General features: G+C 35.7%; 1 protein-coding gene across 4 annotated transcripts in view; it reads left to right on the top strand.

Annotated features, from left to right (window-relative positions):
* Positions 1-25849, top strand: part of LOC136833767 (bridge-like lipid transfer protein family member 1) — a 79713-nt gene extending 53864 nt beyond the window's left edge. The window contains exons 15-19 of one of the 4 annotated variants that reach the window (XM_067096013.1): positions 3954-4134; positions 9831-9992; positions 10162-10265; positions 12161-12291; positions 23156-25849. In XM_067096013.1, the coding sequence (XP_066952114.1) occupies positions 3954-4134; positions 9831-9992; positions 10162-10265; positions 12161-12291; positions 23156-23322 (745 nt within the window). In that variant the 3' untranslated portion in view covers positions 23323-25849. Of the gene's footprint in view, positions 1-3953; positions 4135-9830; positions 9993-10161; positions 10266-12127; positions 12292-23155 lie in introns of all 4 variants that reach the window. The other 3 variants (XM_067096014.1, XM_067096011.1, XM_067096012.1) reach the window with 3 other exon arrangements.
* Positions 25850-26092: the final 243 nt, after the last annotated feature.

The raw sequence follows: 26092 nt of genomic DNA, 5'->3' as shown, positions 1-26092 counted from the left end.
ATTCATTCATCAATCTGTTGAAGAAGACAGAGTTAGTGGAAAATGATAGGGAGAGGCAAAATATTTTTTTTTTTAATCAGCTGCCATTAGTTCTTGAGTGGCTGTGAGAGCAGCGCCACACTTTTCAGTATTTGGATATTTTTGGGTTTCAGAACTGAAGCTTGCTCCATAAATACACAAGCACAATTCATTTCCAATTAAAATATTCTGTGGAACTCAAAAATATACAGAATACCGTAATAGGTCTAGAACCCAAAGTTGTACACAGTATATACTGTACACTGGTTTTAAACAACAAGTACTGACATGTACAGTACCTTCCAATCTCGTGTATCATGTGATCATTAAAATTTCATCCAAATAAATTATTTCATCATATACATCATGTACAGTATAGTGCGAGGTATACTCACAGTAGATTACACTGGGCTAGGCTTTCTATGTCTTGGTTTTGGTAGGTACTATTGATAATGCATATTTATCTGAGTTAGCTTTTAACTAATAAATAGGTCTAGAACCCAAAGTTCATTAAGGTAAATGGGAATCTTCATACATTAAATCAGGCTTACCAGCATTGTGCCTTGTCTAAGAATTCATCACCATTTCTTATAATTAACAGCCACTTACTACTGTGTACAAGACACTGGCTTAAACAACAGCAAGTACTGACATAAACAAATGAATCGAGAAACAGCCATTAGCCTATGTCAGTTACCATAATTAACACACGTTTGTTAAGGGTTACGTTACAGTTGTCAACGTGTTAAAAATTTGGTAATTTTCAACGGTGACTTCCATAAATGAAAGTAAATAAAATAAATCTTTTCTCATCCTTCACTTAGTGGAGAGGAAAGTGTTAAAGTATGCCACTAAATTTACGGTTATAGCTGCAGCAGAAGAAACGAATAATGTGCTGGCCACAAAACGTTTTGAAAGAGGCAGAAGCAACATCCGATACAGGCAGTCCCTGGTTATCGGCGGGGTTTCCGTTCCGACGGTATGAAGATAAGCTAAAATCTGCGATTTTCGGTGCTTATCGGAGTGGTTATCGGTGCCAGTACGTGATTATCAGTGCTGATAAGCGGAAATTGACACATATTGCGCTGAAAACCGCAGATTTTCGCCACTAGACAAGCGCTGAAAAACAGGGGCACCGATAACCAAGCCCACCGTAACCGGGGACTGCTTGTACTAGCGAAATCACATCTTTACTCCATTTGAAAATAAAGTAAGTTGCATTTTTAAACTCTGCTTTGATAATTTACGTATAAAACAAATCTCTGAAATGTGTTTCATTTAACAACTAATTGCCTGTGATGATGTTGGTAAAACACAGTCAGCTGATGATTTTGAGAATGTAAACATTACCAGAATGCAAATGGCACATGTTTGCTATGTTCGTAAATTAGAATGCTGTATGATAATAATAAGACATGAAGTATATTTGCACACAATACTTAAAACAAGAGTTTTACTAAAATTATCAGGCAGTCCCTGGTTTACGATGAGGGGTTCCGCTCCAATGCTGCATCATAAGCTGAAAATTGTTGTAACCCGAAATATTGTTGAAAATCATTTTAATCATTTGGGTGTCTTGTAAATGACGTAAACTGCATTTTTATTGAGTTTTTCATTTAAAATTCCAAATTTTGACCATTCTTGCCCTTTTGAGCCATATTTCTTCCATCAGATCAGCATCGTCGGTGTTGTAAACCTGGAACATGCTTTGTAACCCCGGGAAATAATTTTTGATGAATATACTTGAAGAGCACCTTAAGCTTGGAATGTTGTAAGCCGAGCCCGTCATAACCCAGGAACTGCCTGTATTCTTAAACAACTGTATTATTTGACTTGTGCAAATGGATGTCTGTCGGTGTAACAACCTGATCAGGTCAATAGTCTCTCTCTCTCTCTCTCTCTCTCTCACTCACACATATGCACACACACACATGTAGGTTTAAAGAAACAAAAGTAGCAGATTTTAGATTTTTGCTGAAAACGAAAACCATAAAAGTTTGTATGGTGAAAAACAATGAAGTGTGCTAGGAGATCAGAATTTGACCATGCGTTTATCAAGAGGTTTAAGCTCCGATAGCGAAGGTGTAAGCATTTCCGGAGAGATGCTTATGGAACAGGCCAGAATTTCGCTAAGGAACTAAACCTAACAAATGACAGTGATTATTCATGAGCTTTGTTCGACTTTTGATACCACAGCAATATGTATGTGAAATGAGTTTGCAAGACTGTTTCCATAGAGAGTTTTTTATGGATAGTTTCTAAAATCCAGGATTTTCTGTGGTCTGGCTATAACCTGGCCCCAGGGGTGCCAGTTTTAAGAGGTTGGACTGTGCAAAGAAGGTAGCAAGGAAGGGTTTACAAATCATGTGTATGATAGTGAGAGGTTGAAGAGAATCTTGGAAAGCAGATGGAAGAGAAGCTGAAGACATGGTCTAAAATGGAAAAAATCCACCAAGCCTCAGACTCACTCCATTATGATGAAAGTGTGTTATTTCTGCTCAACCAAACAGAAATTAAAATTGTACTAGAGGTATATAGTTATAAAATTTTTATTATTTTTTGTTTTTGTTTGCATAATATAGAATGTAATCAGTGCATGAGGAGTTTCACACTTTATGGATTGTCTAAGAAATTCATGGATGTTGAGGCCCCTCAACATCATCTTAGCTTTTCACGTTGCTCAAGCTAGTAAGTTCTTAACTTTCAGTCGACACATGAAGTTCAGAAAATAGCAGAATTGAAATATTTAATAGTATCTTGCCAAGATATTCTTAAGGATATATTAGAAAAGTCTGAGGTAGAATGAAAGTGTGTTTATATGCTGTGAACTTCTTGGTTATAATACTAACAAAATGTTTTGAAAAGAATTATAACAAATGATGAAACATAGGTTAGTGGATTTGACACAGAAAAATGCAGTCTTCACGGCAGGTTAGTAATTACAGTACAGTATATGCAAGTGTAAAAAACATGAAACATCAGATCAGTTAGAATTTTTTATAACTACTGGGTGTTGTGTTTCATGACTGCTTATGGTGAGAGATAGAAAGTGACACTGCATTCTTATAGTGTTTAAATGTCTGAGAAGTAATATTTTGGGAAAAAGGCTCTCATGGACAAATATTTCATAGTTCCTCCACAGGATCAATACTAGTTGGAGTGTCATTTATCTCTTGAGTTTTAACCCCAACCCCCCCATCACCTGAAGTGTTCAGTAGACTTTTTATTTTACTGTTTCTAAACTGAAAGCTATTGTAAAGGTGAGAATTTATGAAGTTAAGAAATATTTGCAGACAGTCCCATGAATGATCCAAGAAAACTTATTCCAAGACTGCCAGGAAGCAGAAATTACTCAAATAGCAAGTATTGAGAGAGAAAAGGACTGCTTTGAAGGCAAAAAGGCAGGATGCAGCTGTCATTTATAAAAATAAAAGTTCCATTACTTTTTTTAACAGGACAGCAAAAGTTGTGGAATACCACTTCTTGATCCACAGCCTTGAAGTGCAAATGCATTTTTGCACCTATACAGTACCATTTTAAGAGTGAAATGACTTTATGATGACCTCCCATGTATGAAGATGGAATTTTTTTTTTACCCTTTTATGGTATTAATAAAGAGTGGTTTACCAATTGCCCTTCCTTTTTCACTTATGCCATGATGTTGGAAACTTCTTTGCAAATAGCACAGATATACATGTATTCCCAGTAAATGAAACATAAGGGTTTCAGTCAGTAAGGCTCCATCTTTCTATGCATAAGAAAATATCTTATTTGGTGACTGAGTTCTACTTGTTAGTATCATTTGAAGCCTTTTTCATTGTCTGCCCCCAAAAAATCTTTTTTTTTTAGGAATTCCAAAATGCCTATGGGCAAACATCTTTTTATTACAAATTGTAATTTCATCTTGTATTTTAACATGATGGTTTATATTTTAGGTTGGATTGGAACTTGCTTAGCACCGCATCTCCCTCCATCAATGCTTGGATGAATCCAAGTGATCGATTAACTGTAGCAGTCATTCAGTTCCTTCATGCCTCTGAAAGTCGGCGGCTTGGAGTGATGGCATCACTTATGGCAGAAGCTTTGGATGTGCAAAGTATCCATGTGCCTGTTAAGGTAATTCTTTTTAATTAAGAGGAATCATACAGATCCCTTTAAATTTAGTAATTTTATTTAGTAGTGTCATGTTGTATTTGAAAGAAAATGGAGAAAAAACTACAGTAAAATAAGTGTCATTTGCAGCTAGAGGAAAGGTTAAATCTTGAGTGATACGACATGAATGCATAGGATTTTGTTCAAAATTCACTTACTAGCAACCTAACATGCTCCATATTTATCTCTTATTTCAGTGTGAAAACACGATTATTTCATGCAATAAGGCCGTAATATGTTTCATAAGAGTGAAATCTGTCATATATTTCAAAACTAAGAAAGTATCACGTGTAGCCAAATTTTGGAAAAACATTTACAAAACATTTTCAAAACTTTCATTTACTCATCGATGTGTTTGACAAAAGAGTCATCATCAAACCTCTGTTCAGTTGTTAGAATAGTAAAAAAAAAAAAAAAAAAAAAAAAAAATTGTCATAAAATTAATATTGCCTCCAATGCAACCATAAAATGTGAAATAGTCATAGTATTTGACTTTTATGCCTCATCACTGAGAAAATGTAAATAAGTAAATCCGAAAGTATTACTGTAGCTACAACGCATCCACCAACGTCAACAGGTGAGCGGAGCTTGTCTGACACAACCATTGGAGTGGCGGTGCAACATAAACCACCAGGAACACAGGTCTACAATGAGTAGTGACAATGAAATTATCTTGAAAACCTTTATTTTATATTTGTTGGAGGTAATTTTCGTTTTTTATAAAAATAACATGATTTAAGTTATATTTCTTAACCACTTCAAAATTATGGCTTATTAGCAAATATTTGCATATGCAATTATTCTTTTGTTACTGACCATAAATACATTACACTTAGCATTCACATCTCTATATTAACAATTTCTGGCCAGAAAGCACATGAAGTTATGTACACATTCTTGCACTTCAGTTTACTTGATGAATGAATAAATTATACACCAAAAGCGAGTAGAATGACTTTTAAGAAAGTAAATATTTTAAGCCAGTTAAAAACCAAGTGTTCCATAGTCCTTGATATTAATGCTAAGATATTTTGATTAATAGCCATCTTCTCCATATAATTTAAATCATCATTATCTTTTATTCTTTAGAGAACAGGTATCTCTATAAATAAATTCTTTAGCAACAGAGATTACATCTCAGAAGGCTTAGATTACTTATTTAGGCCTATAAATCATTTTGCAACACAGGCAGCTTGAACACAGCATAAAACTTCAACATTCAAAGAAAACTTATTGCAGTTCATATTCATATTTTGAAAATTTTGTTATGACTGTTGAGCTTATTAGGTCTAATGTTATAATGCTGCAGGAGCATGTTAAGAGCACTATCATTGATGGCATTGCTAACCTTATCACACTGTGCTTTGAGCTAAGCCATGTAAAAAAAAAATCAGTTCAGATCACACAGATTACGAATTATACCAATGCATAAAAGGAATCATATTAATGTAACCATAGGGAAAGTAGTGTTAGCTGTTAATTCACAAGATTGTCGACATGTATGACATTGGAAATGAAAAAAAGTTTAACACTGCTTGGCAACCGTTACATTGCATCTGAGATTTTGGACGATACAAAAAGAATCATGTCGCCTCAGATTTGAGCATGACTGTACAAAAAAGAAAATAATAATTCCAATAATATATTCATTTCTTTTAGCAATTAAAAAATTATTCTCCTAATTCTTTTGCTAGGTAGTGGGTTAATGTGGGTTTTTTTTAGCAACAATCCTTCAGGGTGTGATGTCTCTGCCTACATGAGTTATGGTAGAAGAGACTCTTTAGCCTTGGCAGGCAACTCTTTAAGGAGAAGGACACTCCGAAATCAAACTAGTGGGCAGAAGGGACTCTTTAACCTTGGGAGGCAACCCTTCTAAAAGAAGGTTACTCTGAATTTAAACCTTGTTCTCCAACCTTGGACTGTGCCATAGCCATTGTACCATGTCCTTCCATGGTCTTGGGTTTGAATTCCCTTGCCTGAGGGTACAGTGAGGCACTTATCCTCATTTTTGTTGACTTTCGTGTTTTTTCAAAAAGTGTGTAGGACAGGCTGATGAGAAAGCGTAAGTTACTTGGTGGATTATCAGGAAAGTGCCTTCATCTTTACCTAATCTTTTCCTTCTGAGTGTTTTATTTCTAAATCCATTCTGACTGTCCTCGCCTAGATGTTATGGCAAACCTGGTGGATTTCATTTGCCTTACAAGTTGTGCTGTCCCCACCTTGTCGACCAGTTTTTCCGCTCTTTTTTTTTTTTTTTTTTTTTTTTTTTGGATGACTTGGACACGTTTATTTGGTTTTCAACAGAATTTTCGTAAATAATGTAAATACTATTGCTGTTGATGGTAATTTTGTTTATTGTTCTGTTGATTTTTATGATGTTACTGTTGTTTTGAGTCTATTTATTAGTTTTGATAATGATTTTGTGTTAACTTTAATTTGTTCAGGGGACATTGAGCTGAACCCTGGGCCTGTTACTCAGTACAGTAAGAAAAATTGGAAAGTATTTTATACTCAGATATTTGGGGCTTAGGGTCAAATTTTTTGATCTCCAGAGTTTTGCCTGTAACTACGATTTTATGTTTTTATCTGAGACTCTTGTAAATAGTAACCAGTCAAAGATTGAGTTTTTAATCCTGTGGTTTGATGGCCCTGATTGTTTATCATCGTAACATCCCACATGCTCAAGGTATGGCTGTATACACTAAGTCTGGATGACCTATTTATTGTCAGAAAAGTTTGAAGTTTAGTTGCCATGGAGTTCTTTTTTTTTTTTTTTTCAGTAAGTTCTACAATGTTTATTATTTGCTGTTTACTGCAATCCAAATATCAATGATTCTGTATATGACTGTCTTTTGGAAAGGATTAACATCAGTAACAGGATTCAAAAGCTTCATTCATTTTTTGGGGAGACTAATGCAAAGCACAGTGAGTGGCTAAATTCAAATTCCACAAATCACCATGGCCGGTCAACTCTTGAGTTCTGTGTATCCTCTGATTTTGTCCAGGTAATTGCAGAACCCATGCACATTTCTAGTAATAGATTAGACCTCATTTCACTTATGTTCCAGCTATTGTGAAGTCCAAGGTCTGTGAATATGTAGGCACTTCTGATCATTGCGCCATTGAGATGGACATACCTGTCAATCAATATATGCCTAATGCCACCATTAGAAAAATAGTCTGGCTAAAATCCAGAGGCAATTGGGATCACATTATTGAAGCTTGACAGGCACTTAATATTTCAGATACTATATTAGATCCTGATTCCAAGAAGAAGTCAAATGAAATGTTGATGGCTATTTTAATATGTCCCTAGAAAGGTCATTAAATTTAAGACAAATGACCAGCCATGGTTTGATGATACTGTATGTTTAGACGAGCCTACCATGACAAGCAGACCAAATTCAACACATGGAGATGAAATCGTTCAAATGAAAATTACACCATTTTGTTGAGTCTTGCCCTGCTGCGATTAGAACTTACCATACAGATGAGAGAAATTACAATAATTCTTTAAAGAGGAAACTTGAAGGAATTAATCAGCCTCGTGTGTGGTGGACCAAATTGACATCATCAATATTTGAGTCAGGTTCCTTTTCCATTCCACCACTACTAACAAATGATGGTGATTGGTTACTGGCCCCAGGGAAAAGGCTGAACTGCTTCATTGAGGTTTTGAAGCAAGCAGTCAGCTGAGGATGTCCCTCTACCTGACACTTGTCATCTGAACCTATTCTTACAAAATTTGCATTTCACTCCAGGGATGTTAAGAAAATTCTGGATAATCATGATAGCTGGGGTGAAGATCCTGATGGTTTCTTCCCTTTGTTTTTTAAGAAAGTTTCTAGTGTGTTGTCTCCCAAGATGAGTAGATTCTATAGATTTTTATCTTGTAGTATCTTTGTGATTGAGCGCAAGCTTAGTAATACAGTGCCTTTTCCAAAGAGTGGCATATCTGCAGACTGCAGTAACTACAGGCCAATCACTATTCTTCCTGTGTTCTCCAAAGTTGCTGAAAAACTTTTTTCAAAGCCACTATATAAGTATGTGAAATCTAAAGGATTGTGAGCTAATAGTCAATATGCATATAGGAAGCAGCTAGGTACTTACGATGCTCTTTTAGACTTGACATGCCATTTGCAAGAGAACCTTGATAAGGGTTTTGAGTGCAGTGTAATTCAAATAGATTTTAGTGCTGCTTTCGATATAGTAAATCATAAGGCACTTATTTGTAAACTTCAGAATCTTGGAGTCCGTGGATATGTTTTAGGATTACTGCAGGATTTCATTACAGGTAGTTAGCATCGAGTTTCTGTTGATGGAATCTTTAGTGAACCAAAACTTATTTTGTCTGGAGTTCCACAGGGTAGTGTTCTTGGTCCACTATTATTTTTTGGTGTATACAGTACAAGCGGTATGGTGGTTGGCCTGGAAAACAAGATTGTTCAGTATGTTGATGATGCAACACTTGCGGGTGTAGTAGTCTCTACTTATGAGAAATGAAACTGCCCTCAGTCTCAATCAGGACATGGACCGGATAAGTGAGTGGTGAAGTTGGTGAGGTATGAGGCTGAACTCCAGTAAAACAAAAACACTACTGTATTGATTAGCAGATCTTGTACTGATTTTACTCCCCATCCTCCCCTTCAGATGGATGGGACTTTGCTGAATGAGTCTAAAGCTTTAACTATTCTAGGTGTAACTTTTGATGTACATCTTGCTTTTGAGAAACATCTAATGAAAGTTTCAGCAAATGCTGTATGAAAGTTAGGTATTCTTCATAAGACCTCATATATTTATAACACTGCTAAAATCAATGCAACCTGTTTTAGGTCATTTGTACTGCCTTTACGAGAATACTGTTCTCTGGTGTGGATGTCTGCTTCTGCCAAAAATTTATCTCTTTTAGATAGATTGTTCATGATGGTGGGTTTTTGTTTCCTAATATTATCAGTTATGACTTGGACAATCAACAGATGGTCTCCTGTTTATCACTTTTTCATAAGTTTTAGTTTAATAGAGTTTCATAATCACAATTGATTCCTGATCCCCTTTTCCTGCTGAGAGCAACCAAATTTGCTGAACAGCAGCACCAATATGCAGTAAATGTGCCTCGCTGTTGACCTTCTCAGTTCCAGAGGTCCTTTTTTCTTCACACCATTGGACTGGGGAACAGTCTCCCTGAGGATGTCATGCAATTGGAACTTCAAAAGTTCAAGCGAAGATGCAGTGCATTACTACCCTAATACTATTCTCCTTGCATTTAAATACATTTTTATTTATTTATTAATTTATTTTTTCTTTTTAATAATTGAGATATCCTCACTCCATATTTCCCTTTACCTTCTCTTACTTCCTAATGAGCACCGTATTCTTTGGAAGCTTGAATTTCAAGTCAGTGGCCTCTGTGGGCTTGTTCCTTATGAATAGTGTTCATCTTCTAAATAATAATAATATAATACAGTAATAACAATAATGGTAATGGATTTTTATGTACACAGCTATTTCTGTTTTTTTCATGGTAATTTCTCTGTGATATATATAGTATTTAGGAATAATGCAAGGATTAGCAATCTGGAATAGAATCCTAATACCTTTTTTGTAGCTTTGCTGAATAAATCTGCTCAATGTTATTATCAAGGGATAAATTTGTTTTTCAGAATAAATACCTGAAATTAATGCCCTTGAGTCAGACTCTACAAGAGGATCCTTCATGTCAGCTTTGTACCGTTTTACGCCGTTATGTATTGCAATCATCCCCTCGCACCATTGAAAGTAATCTCACTGCTCCACATTTACCAAAGTTAGCTACCCTAAGACAGGTGAGTCACCATACCCTCCTTTACTAGATTAGATTTCATTTCAAGTCAGAAAGGTACACAAATGAGCATGTTTAATCTCGAAGTCAGTAGAGTACAGTATACTGTTTTTCAGAGTATAAGTAATTTAGGTTTACAAGTTGGCCTATTATTGTCAATTGTAATATTGCAGGGAGTTGTAGTGCTTAGCCGACAGTGGAAAAATGCACTTTATATGCCTCTCTTGATGGAGCAGACCTTCAGAAATAAGCAAGCAAGACCTACGTACAACTACAGGTAATTTTTTATTTTTATTTATTTTTATTTTTTATTATTTTTATACATGTTTAAGAGATTTTTGTCTCATATGCTCTATAAAATGAATTACACTTGATGAAAATGTTCAATGAACAAATTTTATTATGTACAAGAAGCTTATGTTTAGGCTAGAAATATGAAATTACTTGGAAAACAATACATATGTCCTATGGATAAAGAGCCTTTTTTTATTTTTATACTGGTGTCCATAAGTCATGTTGCAATTTAAAATACTTGTAGCTTCATAACTATACATGATAGAATTAATCCGTAAAATGGGTAAGAAAGAAAGATTACCTAAGTTTTCTATTCACCTTGTTAATTTTCAAAATGCCCACCATCATTACTAATACAAAGAGAAATACAATTCTGTGGTTCTTGGAAAATATTTTCCAGTGGATTTTCACTAATACCTTCAATCTCATCAGTTATCCATACCTTCAATCTCATCAGTTATCCTTGCATGCAAGTCTTCCAAAGATTGAGGCTTAGATGAATAAACAATACTTTTCACATGTCCCCATAAAAAGAAATCCAATGGAGTCAAATCTGTTGGACATGGAGGCCAAAATATAGTCCACCTCTGTCAGTCCAGAGCAAAGTGAACCATCTTGTTGAAAAACTGTATTCTCTATGAATTCTAATTGTTAAAGCTTAGTAATAAAAGTAATTTTGTAGTAGTTCTAAATACTTATCATCATTAACAACACATCCTTCTAAAAAGAATGGCCCTGCGATTCGATTTTTTCCCAAAGCACACCAGACATTAATTTTGAGAGAATCTCATTCATGTTCAACAGATTCACATGGCTTTTCATTTCCCCAAATAAGGCAGTTATGCCTGTTGACCTTGCCGATAACTGAAAATTGCTGATAATCGAACGCTGCTGATAATTATGGTAATAAATGGCGCTTACAATGTCATCGCTTATTGGCACCAACAAACCGCTTACCAACGCTGATAAACCACATACCAACACCAATAAACCGCTTACCAATGCTGAAAATCTGGTTAATGACGTCGTTAGCCAAGTGTCATAACACTGAAACGCTGTTAACCGACGCCACCAATAAGTGAGGATTGCCTGTATACATATACTTGCATATATGATATACATTTAAAACTATTAAATAGTGGAAAGATTTAATACCGGAAGAATTGGAAAACCCAGATCTAATTGGATAAGAATTATGAGAAAGGAGCCTGGATGTGAATGGAGATTTGTGGAGGACAACACACAGAAAATACATTGATAGTGGAATTTCATGAAGGCCCTTTGCATCATGCAACATGTGGACCAAGAGGCTGCTAGATATACTAAATAATTTTATTTGAAATATTGTTGATAGATGATTTTTATTTAATTACTATTCTTTGTTATCTCTCTCCATGTTTGCTTTATATTTTATTTTTAATTTTTTAATGCAACAATGTAAGGTACAACTCTTTCCCTAAATAACATGCAGAAACATTTCAAGGTAGCCTTAATAGTAATTTTGCTATGGTCATGAAAACTTAAACATTACCATGCTGATTGGTATCAGAATGTATAATGAAACTGAGGGCATAAATACTAAAAAACTTGGTGTGTAAAAACTTTAAAGTGTTAATGTCCACTGAATATTCTTATTATTTATTTAAAAGGCTCTTTAGTTTATGTTAATAAAATAAATGCCAACAGTTGATAATTGGTTAGCAGTGATCCAGCAATGTGCAGATCTAGAGTAGATTGGATAAAATTTTCCCTTTGTTCATGGATTTGGATTCTTTTTTCTATTTTGAAAAAGATTTTTTAAAGTAAATTTGAATGATTTCTTTTATTAAGTTCATATGATTTTAGGCAGCCTACTGTACCAGATTTATATGATAATAGGCCACCAACTGCTCCAGAAGGTAGAACGTCGCCAAAGTTTGATCCAACTTTAATAGCAACAGAAGTAACTGATGAAAAGACAACTCTTCTAGAAGCTGAAGGGGGATCTCTTCACTCTCGTCATGGATTAGGTACAGTATTTTGTTTCTCCTTTCATCTCTTCATCTCAGTTTGAAATTCAGATTAGTTGATACTAAGGAATTTGGTGTGTTGGTATGTAAGGGATAACTAATAGTAACTTTGAGGGGACTGATTTCTTGTAAATATAGTTTTCAACACAATTATAAATATAAGTACTGCATCCTAGTCTGATTAGTTTTTCTTTAGCATGTCGTATCATACCATCAGAAGAATTTATTTTTGCTCTTGAGCAGTATTTTGTAATCGGGGTAATTTTAAGAGGCCCATTGATATTTGTCAGCCACTGGGATACCAGTTGGTCAACAGATACTGTGTTGATAGAAATCAGTGTGACTTACAGCTTTTTATTTTAAAAGTGGTTATGGCATGTAGTGTTTTCTTTGCAAAGTATGATCAATCTACTGAGATCCATCCTTGAATGTTAGCAACATTCTCTTTACACAGACCTCCCCAAACTTAGGTAAGAACATTCAGTTGAAAGCATGTGTGGCACTAACATTGCCATCATTTAAGTTATAATGCATATTATTGTACTTCCTAGGCTTATTCAATATATTTTGGTGGTTTGTTGGTAAGTCCTAAGCTGTTATTGTTAGCATTGTTTATTCTGCTAAAGTTACCCATCCCTTTACCTGGTGTGGTGTTGGGCATGAATAATTGACAGTATGCCTTTGCATTGTACTCTTTTATCTGTCCCCAAAGTTTTTCTGACATCAGAAACTTTACCCATTTCTTGATCCTGCATTTTTTAGCCACCCCAGACACATTCATTCTCAGTCTTCCTGAGTCCTGCATACCTTGGCCTTTCATTTTTACCACAATTAGTACCATAACCTCTGATCTTTTCTTAAATCACCGTTTGCATATTTCACCTGTCCTGCATGTTCACATGCATACAAAACCAGAGACTTAGAATTGTATATGCCCTCAGAATATTTGTGAAAAGAGTTTTGGGTATGGGAATGTAAACCCCATGTCCCTAGCCATTTGGTGTGTTTCATGTTAATAACAATTTGTTATCAGATTTGGGCTTTACCTAATTATATTTTGACTGAGTTACTTAAGTGGGTTTTTGTAGATTATGAAAATTATCATCTGCATATGACTGTATTTCAAGGTTTGTGATATTTACATCTGCAAGTACTGCAGTGTGAAAATCTTTATTAAAATCCATACTGTGTTTATTGACTTTTGCATCATGTAGCACTTGTTTACTTGCCAGGATTCACGAACTAACTGATGGTGTTAGTGCAGATAACTTGCTTTACAGGGCATTTACTATAATGGTATAGTCATACATAGGCCAAAGCTTTTGAGTCTGAATAGATCATTTTATGGTTGTTTGTTCTGGTGCCTATAAAGAATAAGTGGAGTCTTTTAAACTAAATTTTCATGATTTTCTTTTTTGAGTTGAAGGTCTTAGTTTGTATAAATGAGATGGTTTTCTTAATCATCGATGGGCAAGTGTACATTACTATATGACTAGTGAAACTTCTGTAAACCATAATATCTAGATTAGGTCACCTTAAATCCTGTAGCTCAAACAATTACACTGGCTACTAATGGTTATGTGTGGGAAATTCCTTTAATTACACAAGTAAGCATATCAACTTATCTCAGGATTGGCCATTGTCAGAACTTCAGCATAGTGGATGGTTTGCAAATTTCCCTTTGACTGGCACTCTGCTATTGAGACTTCAATGAAATTGCATAGAGATTTTATTTAGGTATATGAACATATAAAAGTTTAAAAAATTTTCTGCAAGATATGTCATCATCCTAAGTTCCTGAGGTCCTTGAATTAGTGCTTGCTGCCTGTTTTACAAAGCATCCTAATATCAGTTTTGTAGATATGCCACATGTCATGCATTCCCCAATTCCAGAGGCATTATGCATCCTTAGTACTAGCTTCAAGTGCATGCAATGCCACCTTCATTTGCCATACCCCTGTGTTGTAGGTAGAGTATTTTTAGCCTCTGTTTAAATGTTACTAACATATTTTACTCATAGCCTCTGTTTCCAATTTTTTTGTTTTTCATGTATGGGCATCCTATTCTGTGGAAACATTTTAGTCAAGCCTTATGACTTTTGTTTCTCAGGAATGATCACAGCAGTTCCTGTATAAGTAAATGAGTGACCTAGGCATTTGGGTGAATGGAACCCCTAAATGGAGGCTATCATTCAGCATTGCAGTACTGGTACATGTAATCTCTGCATTCAATTTCAGTTAAGAGCAACTAATATTCTGATGGTGTATTTACTGTTCTAAACGGAAGTGTAAAAATCAAAGTAGAATAATTTAATATGAAACAGCAGCATTTTAAGGATCATAAGCTCACTCTCTGGGTACTACAAATAGTTTATTTCCATGAAAGCTCTTAAGTAAAGGACAGAGAATCCCAGAATGATAAATTTGGCACTGTATATTGTGTCAGTTTTTGGAAGAGTCAGTGTTTGGACTCTTACATACATTTTGAATGTCTCATTAGCTAATCAGAATGTTTAGTAGATAAAAAATGACCTGAGGTACTTGAGATCATTTAACCAATATCCATATCATTTGGCCCATACATAATAATAAGCTATGTTATTTTCTTTCATTGAAAGGAAATGTAAAAGCAAAATATTTGAATTGGATGAGTGTTGAGATGGAAGGTATCCATCAAAGATTGGAGGACACTGTGCCAAAAATACACTTTTGAAACTGAAAGCCCTACTTTCAGTGGTGTAACTAGCATTAGTGGCACCTGGGGCAGACTGAAAGTGCCACTCCATTCCTGTGCTAAAAAGTACTAAAGTGGTGAGAATCAAACATACATTTTAAGCCTTAATGTCTCAGTCATTTATTTTATTTAACAAAGCTAAAAGAAAACCAACACAGCAGATTTACCATGGAACCCTACGTGCTTTGTTAGAAGCGAATTCGCTAATAACAACATAAAATCTAGAATTATGGCAGACCAGACCTGCTCAAAAGATGCCAGAGTGGCGCCTGGGTCAGGCCCCCCAGAAAAATTGGTTCCAGTGAAAAGCATCAAAATGTTTATGGAATATCTCTATTTCCTAAATTTTTTAAAAGTAGAATGGCATCCCTTTAATTGCTTGGATGATGGAAGGAAGTTGTTGAAGGCCAACAAAGATGAGAGAGCATTCACTTCATGCACCTCTGCCTTTAAATGAGATAAGATGCTTTTTGTCACACCTGAGTAAACTCTCATGAACACCTGGAGGAGTCAGGAGATATTGTATTCTTGGACACCATTTTCTTTTGATTGCACATATGAAAGAAGTATATCTAGAATAAGGAGACTGCAATTCTTGAGTGTGTTGGTGGAGATATAGCCAGACTACCCTAAGGGCAAAGTAGAGATTATACTCTTTGGAGGATGAGGGAGACTATATGGGAATAGCAGAAGGAACAGCCATGATATCCAAGATGCCATATATTTTTTGCCATGAAAGAAATCTAAAGTTTGCCTCCAACCTCCTGACCCCTTAGGGCTGGAAAGAGATGAGTAGAATCTCAGTGACTGAACACACCACCTCGTTTGCTTCCCTTTCAAGTGTCAAACTGGCCTCATTAAGTACTTGAAACTTCCTCCTCTTGTGGGCACAGGAGTTGAAGGGAACTAGACGAAGGAGCTGCAACTCTCATCTCCAGAGAGAAGAGTTGATATCTTTTATGTAGCCATGAACGCTCCAAGGCTCTGTTTCACTCCAAAGAATTCAAATGTTCCAAAAGACAAGTCCCCACAAAAAGATTTATTGATTGAGGGGGAGAAGAGCCTCATCTTCACCATTCTCCTCTGCCAGGTGGCTTAGCTGGTGGAGGGCATCTTCTCCTAGGTAGAATGGTTGGTTGTGGATTCTCTGATTGAAAAGAGATCTAACTTCTGAGTTCTGAGTCCTGTATAGTGAATAAGGGCAACTGAACTGGCTGGTAGATGACTTCTGACACTTTGGGTTGAAGGATCTTGGATACTGGGTGAAATACAATTTTGGCCCAGAACGCAACTTCTGTTATTGGGCAGATATTAACGCAGTGATGAAGCTGATGAAGAACTGCTGATACTAAAGACTGCAGCTTCAGTGACCGTGGAGGTCAGGTTTTTGCTTGGTGCTTTGCTCTGGGAATCCAAGAAATGAAGTGGATGTGCAAGATGAATATTCTACCCAAGGTTAGGATCAAGAGCATCATCAGGAGTTTACCCCTGATGATGCCCGCAAACCAGGACCAGGAGCAAAGGCAGTGGGCTCATTGTTGGTGATGATGTCTGTGGAAAATAGTGGATGGTGTGCTTGAAAGGGACACCCCTGAATCTTGTCAGATATCTTAAGTCCAGTTGGGAAAGTGGAAGACTGGGGGTCTTTCAGGACAATAGGGCCGTATGGATAATTTGATCATGGATAATTAAGATAAAACATAAAGACTGTATTTTCCCTAGCCGTATAGAAATAGCAAGCAGTGATTGGGAAAAATGAAAGAAAGATTCTTAAAGGCCTACAAAATAAAACATCCTGGCAGAGAAAAAGTTTATATACTGTATTGGCTGATATGGTAAAAAAAAAAAAAAAAAAAAATGAAAGCTAGACTGCCTCACTGATGCCAGTTGTATAACAGCAAGAAAAGTTGCTAGGTCATTTTTTTTATTGTTTATATGTTTCCTGTTGTTTACTAAGACCCTCAGATGGTGTTTTTTTTTTATCCTATTGTTTATCTAGGAAAATGACTGACTTTCTGCAAGCATCTAGATATCAGACCACTCTACAAGGTTTTGAAATGCACTCAATAAACCATAATAAAAGAGTTTTAAATTTGTATTTGATAATCATATTCAGTTTTCAGCATAATTAGATCAGCTTGTTGTATTTATGTGTTTGAAATAAGTTTTGCATTTTATGTTACTGAAAAAGTGAAACAAAATATAAGTATTTGCAAAGATCCTAGTGGTGACGAGGAAGAAGAAAGCAAGTTGAATCCTGTTCGTGATCCTATGCTTGTGTTGGCTAACCATTTCATCACATTGGAAGCTTGGGGGACACATATCTCAACTGCAAATCTACTAGGCCACAATTCTGATGGTAAAAATGTTAAGGGAGTTTAGCATTAACCTGTTGGTATTGCTAGACATGTAATAATTTGGAGTACCCCATTGAAAGCATAGTTGATGCCTATTCTTTCACTTTAAGTGAATACTTGTTTAGTGTCAGTATTGTGTAGCTAAAACTCTAAGGTATATTTAAGGTAGGAGAGTCTCAGCAATCTCTGATCTTAGACTTTTAATTTCATTATAAATTGTATGATTTCTGTAAAGAGGCATAGACAGCAGGTAGTTTGAATGAAAAGATAATCAGATACATTATATAAGTGCTTGTAGTTTTGTGGATGTAATATAAGTGTTTTTAAGTGGGTAGTTAATTCTTTTCCATCTGTAATATAGTAAAAATTAGAGCATTGTAGTCATTAATATATTGATATGAATGTTTACTTAATGAAAAAGATTATCCAAGTTTTCCCGTGGTGCATTTCATTGGGTTTTAGCAATCATCTAGCCTAGGGATATGTCACATTTCTTATGCTAAAGTAGATATGTACTGTAATACTAGTTGTCATTAATATACTGCAATCTTCTGTGGAGTTATAGTAAATTCCTTTGCAGCAACCAACCATATTTTGTGAAATTGTTATTAGTTTTGTGATTAAGCATCAGCTTCAACATTCTACCCCTTTTTATTGTGATTTTGCTTCAGTTATGAAGTCATATATTTCTTTTCTTCTCTCCTATAGTGTAGTGTCCTTGTTAAAAGAGACCAAAGTAGTTTGCATTCACAGGTGAGGGTGTGGTATCTTACTCATCATTGAAACCAGTTGCTCACAGCCCTTAGGCCTTTACCATATAAGGGGCATTTTGGATTTCTTTGACATTTTTTCTTCTGAAAAGAACATAGCATGTCATATAATCCAGAAAATACAACAGTTTTTTGCAAAATAAATTTACTTATACAATCCCATTACTTATGATTTTCTTACATTCATGATCATAATGAATAGTAAACAGTTCATTTCCCTTTCAAAAGGAAATACACTGCTAGCTGGCAAGATTGTGCATGTGCCTCACAAATCCTAAGGTCCTGGTCAGCAAAAGTCCTCACTTTATGCGTAGTCTGGATAGTTAGCTGCCAGATAAATGGCAGTTGGTGTTTTTAATACGTTTGTTTCACAAGAAAACCATTAATTGTAGTTCACCAAAATTGTGGTTTATGTAGGAACGTTTGAGCTACTGGATCCTGGGAATGTAAGATCTATATGAATGCTCTTGGGATTGAAGTAAACAAAGGCACCTGAGTCTAATAAGAAAATTCTTGTGTGAAAGTACAAAACCCTGACCCTTAGGATTTTTTAACAACAAATCCAAAGCTTATGCTCAGAAGGAATAAAGTAGATGACTGTATTCATCAACCCCCAGGACAGGAAACTTCACATTAACATGCTAGAGTTGAAAGCAGCCTTCCAAGCACTTCAGGAGGTTTTGATGTTGGAGAACACTACGGTGGTAGCTTAGAAAAAATGGGAGGGCGGGGGCGGCACCTTGTGTCACGCCAACTTCACTTGATAACAGTCCAGTTACACCAGTGGGCTATCAACAGCTCAGTGGACCTCATGGCCAGGTACATTCTAGGCAAGAGTAATGTAGTGGCTGACAAGCTAAGTTGTCGGGAACAGGTTCTAGGGACGGAGTGGTCTTTCTGCAACAGGAGGTGGCAGACAGGCTTTTTCATCTGTGGGGGAGACCAATGATAGACCTCTTTGCGACAGGGTTCAACAGGAAGCTAAAAGTCTATTGTTCAGTAGTTCCAGATATCTTCACCGTGGCAGAGGACACCCTTCAACATCCTTGGGACAACCTGGACGTCTACGCCTTTCCCCCCCTTTTGCCTGATCTGTCATGTCCTGAACAGAGTGATGATTTCCCAGAATCTCAGGATGACCCTTGTAGCTCCTTTAAGGCCTCAAGCAGAATGGTTTCCAAATCTTCTAACCCTGCTCTCAGCAGTTCCAAGAGAAATATCGCCTTGGCACAATCTTCTCTGTCAGTCTCATTTAGAGCGATACCATCAATGGATAGCATCCCTATCTCTTCACGGTTGGAGACTATCCAGTATCTCCTGCGAGCAAAAGGCTTTTCTCGCAGAGTAGTGACACAGATATCTAGTTACCTCAGAAAATCCTCCTCAGCCATGTATCAGGGGAAATGGGCCATCTACTGTGATTGGCCCCCTCGATTTGGGACCACCTTGACGTGGTGAGGGGGCTCTTGAACCCCAGGAATCTGTTCCCAAGTTTGAGTCCAAGAGTCCCATATACCATTATATATTTTTTTAAATTAATTTTTGTATAATTTTCTACTTTTGCTAAAATTTATTGGACCTGATAAATAGGAAAATATATCATAACTGGTATTGGGTTTATGTCTGAAGGTAAATAGTGGAAGCTGTGGTGGGACCATCAACTGCCCGATAATGTTTGGACCTGAGAGATATCAGGCGGAATTATACTTTAGGGCTGGACCACAGACACCAAAGAGAGTCTGGTTCTAGGGATAGGACTCTTGGCATTCTATCTGGTTTGCCCATGATGTGATTAGGATGGGGATGATTGTATCCTTGTAATACTCTCAGTCCTAGCAAGCAGGTTTGGCTTACACTTGGGCTACTCTAATCATGTTATGCCATCCCCCTGTGGGGCAGGGTAGGGGGCGGACATTTGGGAGTCTGTTCTCACTTCTGCCGTTGGTGGAAGAATAAACTCCATGAAAGGCTGATAATATCTTTTTAAGGTATGTTGGTTCACTCGTAAGTCAAGGCTTGACTATATGTATATATAAATATATTTCTGTCAGCCACTATCCCATTTTATCTGTCTATCTATCTATCCATCTCTCACATTCTACAAGTATCCTTAGGCATAAAGAGAGAGAGACTCTTTGCCTTATCTGTGGTGGAATAAATTAACATCATCTATTTTTGGGTCAGGCCCGTCTTCCATTCCACCACAACTAACTGATGGTAGATTGGTTACTGGCCCTGGGGAAAAAGCTGAACTGCTTCATGAAGCTTTTGAAGCTAAGCAATCAGCTGTGGATGTCCCTTTCCCTGATACTTGTCATCCTGAGTCTACTCTTACAAAATTTGCATTTTGTTGTAGGGATGTTAAGAAAATTCTTGGGAGAAGATCCTGATGGTTTCTTCCCTTTGTTTTTTAAAAGTTACTAATGTATTATCCTCAAGATCAGTAGATTCTATAGATTTTTATGTCCATGAAGTGTCTTTATGGATGAGCACAAGCAGAGTAATACAGTGCATGTTCCAAAGAGTGACATATCTGCAGGCTGCAGTAACTACAGGCCAATTTCTATTCTCTCTGTGCTCTCCAAAATTGCTGAAAAGCTTATTTTAAAGCCACTATATAAGTATATGGAATCTAAAAGATTGTTAGCTAATAGTCAGTATGCATATAGGAAGCAGTTAGGTACCAGCAATGCTCTTTTAAACTTGACATGCCATTTGCAAGATGGAACAAGCCTACATTATCTATTGATTTGAAATTCAAGCTTCCAAAGAATATGGTGCTCATTAGGAGGTAAGAGATTGTAAAGGGAAATTCAGGAAAAAGAGATCTGTTCAAAGGAATAAATAAATGAATAAATTGATGTTGTAAATAGATAACAAAAATCTATTAGAATGCAAGGAGAATAGCATTAGGGTAGTAACACATTGCATCTTCGCCTGAACTTTTGAAGTTCCAATCGCACGACATTCTTAGGGAGGCTGTTCCACAGTCCAATGGTGTGAGGAATAAATGACTTCTGGAACCAAGAGTTCAACAGTAAGGCATATTTACTGCATATTGGTGCTGCTGTTCAGTGAATCTGGTTGCTATTGGCAGGAAAAGGGGATCAGGTATCAATTGTGAATGTGAAAGATCTCTGTTAAAGTACAGCTTATGAAAAAATGATAAACAAGAGACCATCCGTGGATGGTCCAAGTCATAACTGCTAATATTAGGAAACAAAGCTAAAGGAGATAAATCTCTGGCAGAAGCAGACATGCACAATAGATAACAGTATTCTAGTAAAGGAAGCACACATGACCTAAAACAGGTTGCATTGATTTTGTCACTGTTATAAATATATGAGGCCTTACAAACAATACCTAAATTTCATGCATCATTCGCTGAAACTTTCATTAGATGTTTCTCAAGAGTAAGATGTGAGTCAAAAGTTACCCCTAGAATAGTTAGAGCTTCAGACTCATTCAGCAAAGTCCCATCCACCTGAAGGGGATGATGGGGTGGAAAATCTGTACAAGATCTGCTACTACACCATTCACTGATCTGGTTCATGTCTTGATTGAGGCTGAGGGGAGCTTCATTTCTCATGAGTGGAGACTGTACCACACCCACAAATGTTGCATCATCGGCATACTGAACTATCTTGTTTTCCAGGCCAAAAATAATAGTTGACCAAGAATACTACCCTGTGGAACTCCAGACACAATAGGTCTTGGGTTGCTAATGATCCCATCAACAGCAATTTGATATTGCCTACCTTAAGGAAATCTTGAAGTAATCCTGAACATGATTAGTGATCATTAAATGGTATGAGTATAACACTAAGCATGGAAAAATCAGTGATCTTCAAGCAAATGTCGAATATCCATGATCATTTTCATTTTAATATCAAGCCAGAATTTTTATGAAGATGTCTAATTCATGATTAATGATTAACAGATAAACAGGACAGCTGTTCTAAATAAAAAGAAGTGAACAGCAGGAGTTATGGAGCCTCAGGGAAAGACAAAATAGGCTGAAAGAGTGAAAATCCATTGAGGAAAACTAAAATCTGGTCAAGTTCATGCTGACAGTCATCATGTATTTACAGACCAATAAATGTACTAGACATAACAATTTTCTGCCAGTAGAAGGGCACAGAGCCCATATGTGCTGACACTGAACAGGATTCTTCTTTTTATGAGATTGTTTGGAATGAGAGCCAATGCACCTGAAGACAGTTGTGAAGTGATGAATTTTCAGTAACAAAAACATCTTTCAGTTGGTAGGTGTAGCTTATCAGCTCTTAGCATTACTTGCTAAGTTTGCTCTGAATCTGCCCCCTGAGGGTGTGCAGTGAACCTGAGCTAGTAATACAAGTTTTAGGTTTACTAGTGGCAGATTAGCTAATTTTATGGCTGCACAGTGAATATGATAGTTATGTTCTGCAATGCATTCTTTCAACTTGAAAAAAATTCAGTGAATGAGATGTTGGGTGTTATATTATATGTTTTATTGTTTTATTTGAATGAAAACATTAATTGAAGAATTGAATACTGGGATCATGAATTTTTGTGTTAATGAAAAGCCTTGCAAATTACAGAAGTATGTAAAAGGTGTACCCAAATAAGTAGGTGAGACAAAGCAAAAAATATTGGAGCCAAGTGGAATATTTTTTAAAAGGTGGCACCAGTCATCAATTGGGTTTGGATTTATGATTTTTCTCCAGTTTTTTGTTATTAAGAACAACCTTTGTGCTACAAAAGCCATGTACAGTAAGTTGAAGGGAAATGTTTGTGTTGGGAAATCATTACAGTATAATTAAAAATAAAAATGTTCCATTAAGGTTACCTATTTGTAATGTAATTAAATTTTTCAGTTATTTTTGTTTTAAAGATATTTTTGAGGTGGTGACAGTTTTTAATTATAATATTTTGCTAATGGCATTGAATATATGATATCAGTTATTTTTATTGTGTTGAATGTTTGATGTCAGATATTTTATGGTTTATGTCCATAAACAGATGACAGTTGTACCAATGGAGGTGAAGATGTAACAGAAGGGATTATGAGCTCTAACTCTACCCAGCTTCCACCACGACGTTCCCTTCCATCATATCCTCCACGTTCATCAAGAGCTTCTGTCATACTGCCCATCTTCAACTCTGCTTTCGAGTCTCCTGCAAGGTGAAAGAAATTTAAATGAGTTTTGCAGTTTTTTCTTTTCCTGTTGTGGATCTTTTGTAATTGCATCGTATGATTTTTGGAGGATTAGATAAGAGCATGGAAGCCAGCTTTGAAGCTTTAGTTTTTAAGACTTTAAATATACCTTTAACCCTTAGTGTAATAATATTTTTAGGCTGAGCATCAACCCATCATGTAATATTTTAAGCTATTGCTGAGTATCTCCTTATGGAATGAAAAATGCTGTGTAATATATTCATGTTATATTTTTTATAAAAGGAAAGTAATTATGCTGTACTGTATAGTCTTCAAGTGGTAAACTGTGACTTGAAAATGTAAGTAGTGCTTACAGAACATTTTGTTTTCATTCACTTTACAAGGACATGTGACATTTTGTATATTTTATAAAGTTTTAATGCTTTAGTTGCAAGAAGTAGGCACAAATACAGTATTCCCTGTCTTGTGTATGAAACATAGTTACAGTATTTATTTTATGCTTATTTAAGGGGAAAACCAAAAGGCTTTGCTAGAAAAAATTAAAATAGATCTCCAAGCAAACATTAATAATAATTTTATTGACTTTGCTATGGGAGGTATTTTAAAATCTTTGTTTTACTAAATACTCATACAGTATTTAAATTTTCTTGTTACATCAGAATCAGGGTTAGGATCTTGAAAATAATGCTACAGATATACACTGGAAAAAGGGATGGCAATATAATGGATAGTGTATGTTGAACTTTGATATCAATGGTAATGTGCTTTTGTAGATATGTAGCATATTTTGCATCATGCACCTTAATTTTTGATAATTGTTCCTTTGAAATCTGTTTTAACTATGGTCAAGAGAAAACTGTAGCTTGTCCTAGCACACATTATGGGTTGTGTTTGTAGAAGAATAAGTGGAAATACATTCTTAACCCTCACTCTGCTTTGGGGTTTCTCATTTCTATTTCATTGTGGAATTCAGGAAGATTAATTGTAGTTATTGGAGCTATAAACATTCAGTCTTTTATGAAATCAGAATACATTAGTAAATTGGCAATGAAGAGCCAGTAAATAAAGGGTAAGATGAGAATGAAACTGGCACATGAAAAAACTTCAGGTAAGAACTGTTGTCATGACAAACTGTACTTCATTGCAGAAGGAAATGTACTATGCAAGATGTAATGAAGATTATTGTTTCATTCTTTATATAAATTTTTAACCAGTATCAGGAGATATTGAGCCTAAATTACATACATCATATAAGACTGATCTTGGCATCCATTGCCACAAATTACCCTGTATTGCACACTATATCCACTTTGTTTCAGCTGCAAAGGCCAAGTGTTTAGGCAGCTCATTTGCTGATGCAACCCATATTAAAAGAATGGGCAAAGGATTAAAACCTAATCCCAAGGTAAACAGTAGATTCATTCTTGAGGAATGATAGGGTGGTTGCAGGATTAAGACATCCTTTCTTCATTACACAGTGTATTTTTTCCTCTGTGTTTGCTGCTGGCAGGTTATTTTTTATTGTTTTATAAAGCATTTTATTAAGTTTGGATAGACTTCAAAACTATCAACGAGTCTGTTGTTCTGATCCAAAGTTAGGTACTTGCTGTATGAGTTTGGAACAGTGATCCCAGAAGCAGTCTTATGTTTTAAATATTTCCTGTTAGTTTCATAAGCCTTCAAGACCTGGTGTGTTATTGATTTCTGCTACAAGGGCTTAGGAGTGGTAACTTTGAAGTTAGGTTACTCTTTGTATGAAATGCTACATTTTTTATACATAGGAAATATACAAATTACTTAAAAAACTTTGCATATGATCACATTTTTGTCATGATGCACTTGTGTCCCAAATAAATATGGTTAAGATTGCATGTTATTAAGACATGTAGGCTTGATAGAATGGATGTTAGTGGAACATATAAGGAGAAAAAGGATGAAAAATTAATTAGAAGTACAACACAGAGGCAGGAAGAATTTATGAAAAGCGCAAATTATGAAATTAGGGTTATAGAGGCAGCAAAGTTTTTGTGGCTGGGGGGCTACTAAAGGAATATAAAAAAATAGCAAGAGATGGCATGTGGGATTGTGATTTTTAATAAAGGAAAAAATAATTTATTTCAAGTGTAATTGAGTAGAATAATATAAGGTTATACAGAAGTATATGACTGAAAAGGAAAAGAAATCAAATATTGAAAATAAATGGATTAATGTAAGAACATTAGGGAGAAAAGTAGTTATTCGAGAGATAAACAGAGAGAACAAGAAACAAAATGAGTACAGTATGTATTTAGAAAATTTGTAGAAGATGGAAGGTAGAAGAGAGGCAGAACTGAATAAAGTAAAGCTAGAAGGGATTAATATATTTAATAAATATACTTGTGAAAGTGACTGTTGAGGACATGAAGAAAAGAAAGACACCAGGTGTTCTATGACTGATGATAAAGTAGTTTATTATAATTGTAATGGCATAATGTTACTCAGTATACAATGAAGATATTTATTAGGATTTTGATTGAGAAAGAAAGACATGACAAAAAGAATGAAATGAGAATAGTGTGGGGTTTAGGACTGAAGAGTATGTGAATCAGGTTTTTGTTCTAAAACTGTTACATTCTTCTTCTTCTTCTTCTTCAGAAGATAAACCCCTCTTCATATGGAAGAGGTCTATTGACTTAACCTCTGACTTGAAATTTAAGCTTCCAAAGAATATGGTGTTTGTTTGAAAAAGTTATGGAAGATAATAGTAAAACAGAAAGAAGAGATCAGTTGTTAGAGAAAAA

This window comes from Macrobrachium rosenbergii, chromosome 52, assembly GCF_040412425.1.
Source record: "Macrobrachium rosenbergii isolate ZJJX-2024 chromosome 52, ASM4041242v1, whole genome shotgun sequence".
NCBI classification, from domain to species: domain Eukaryota; kingdom Metazoa; phylum Arthropoda; class Malacostraca; order Decapoda; family Palaemonidae; genus Macrobrachium; species Macrobrachium rosenbergii.
The sequence above is the reverse complement of the archived record's forward strand: the minus strand, read 5'-3'. Positions and strand labels throughout refer to the sequence as shown.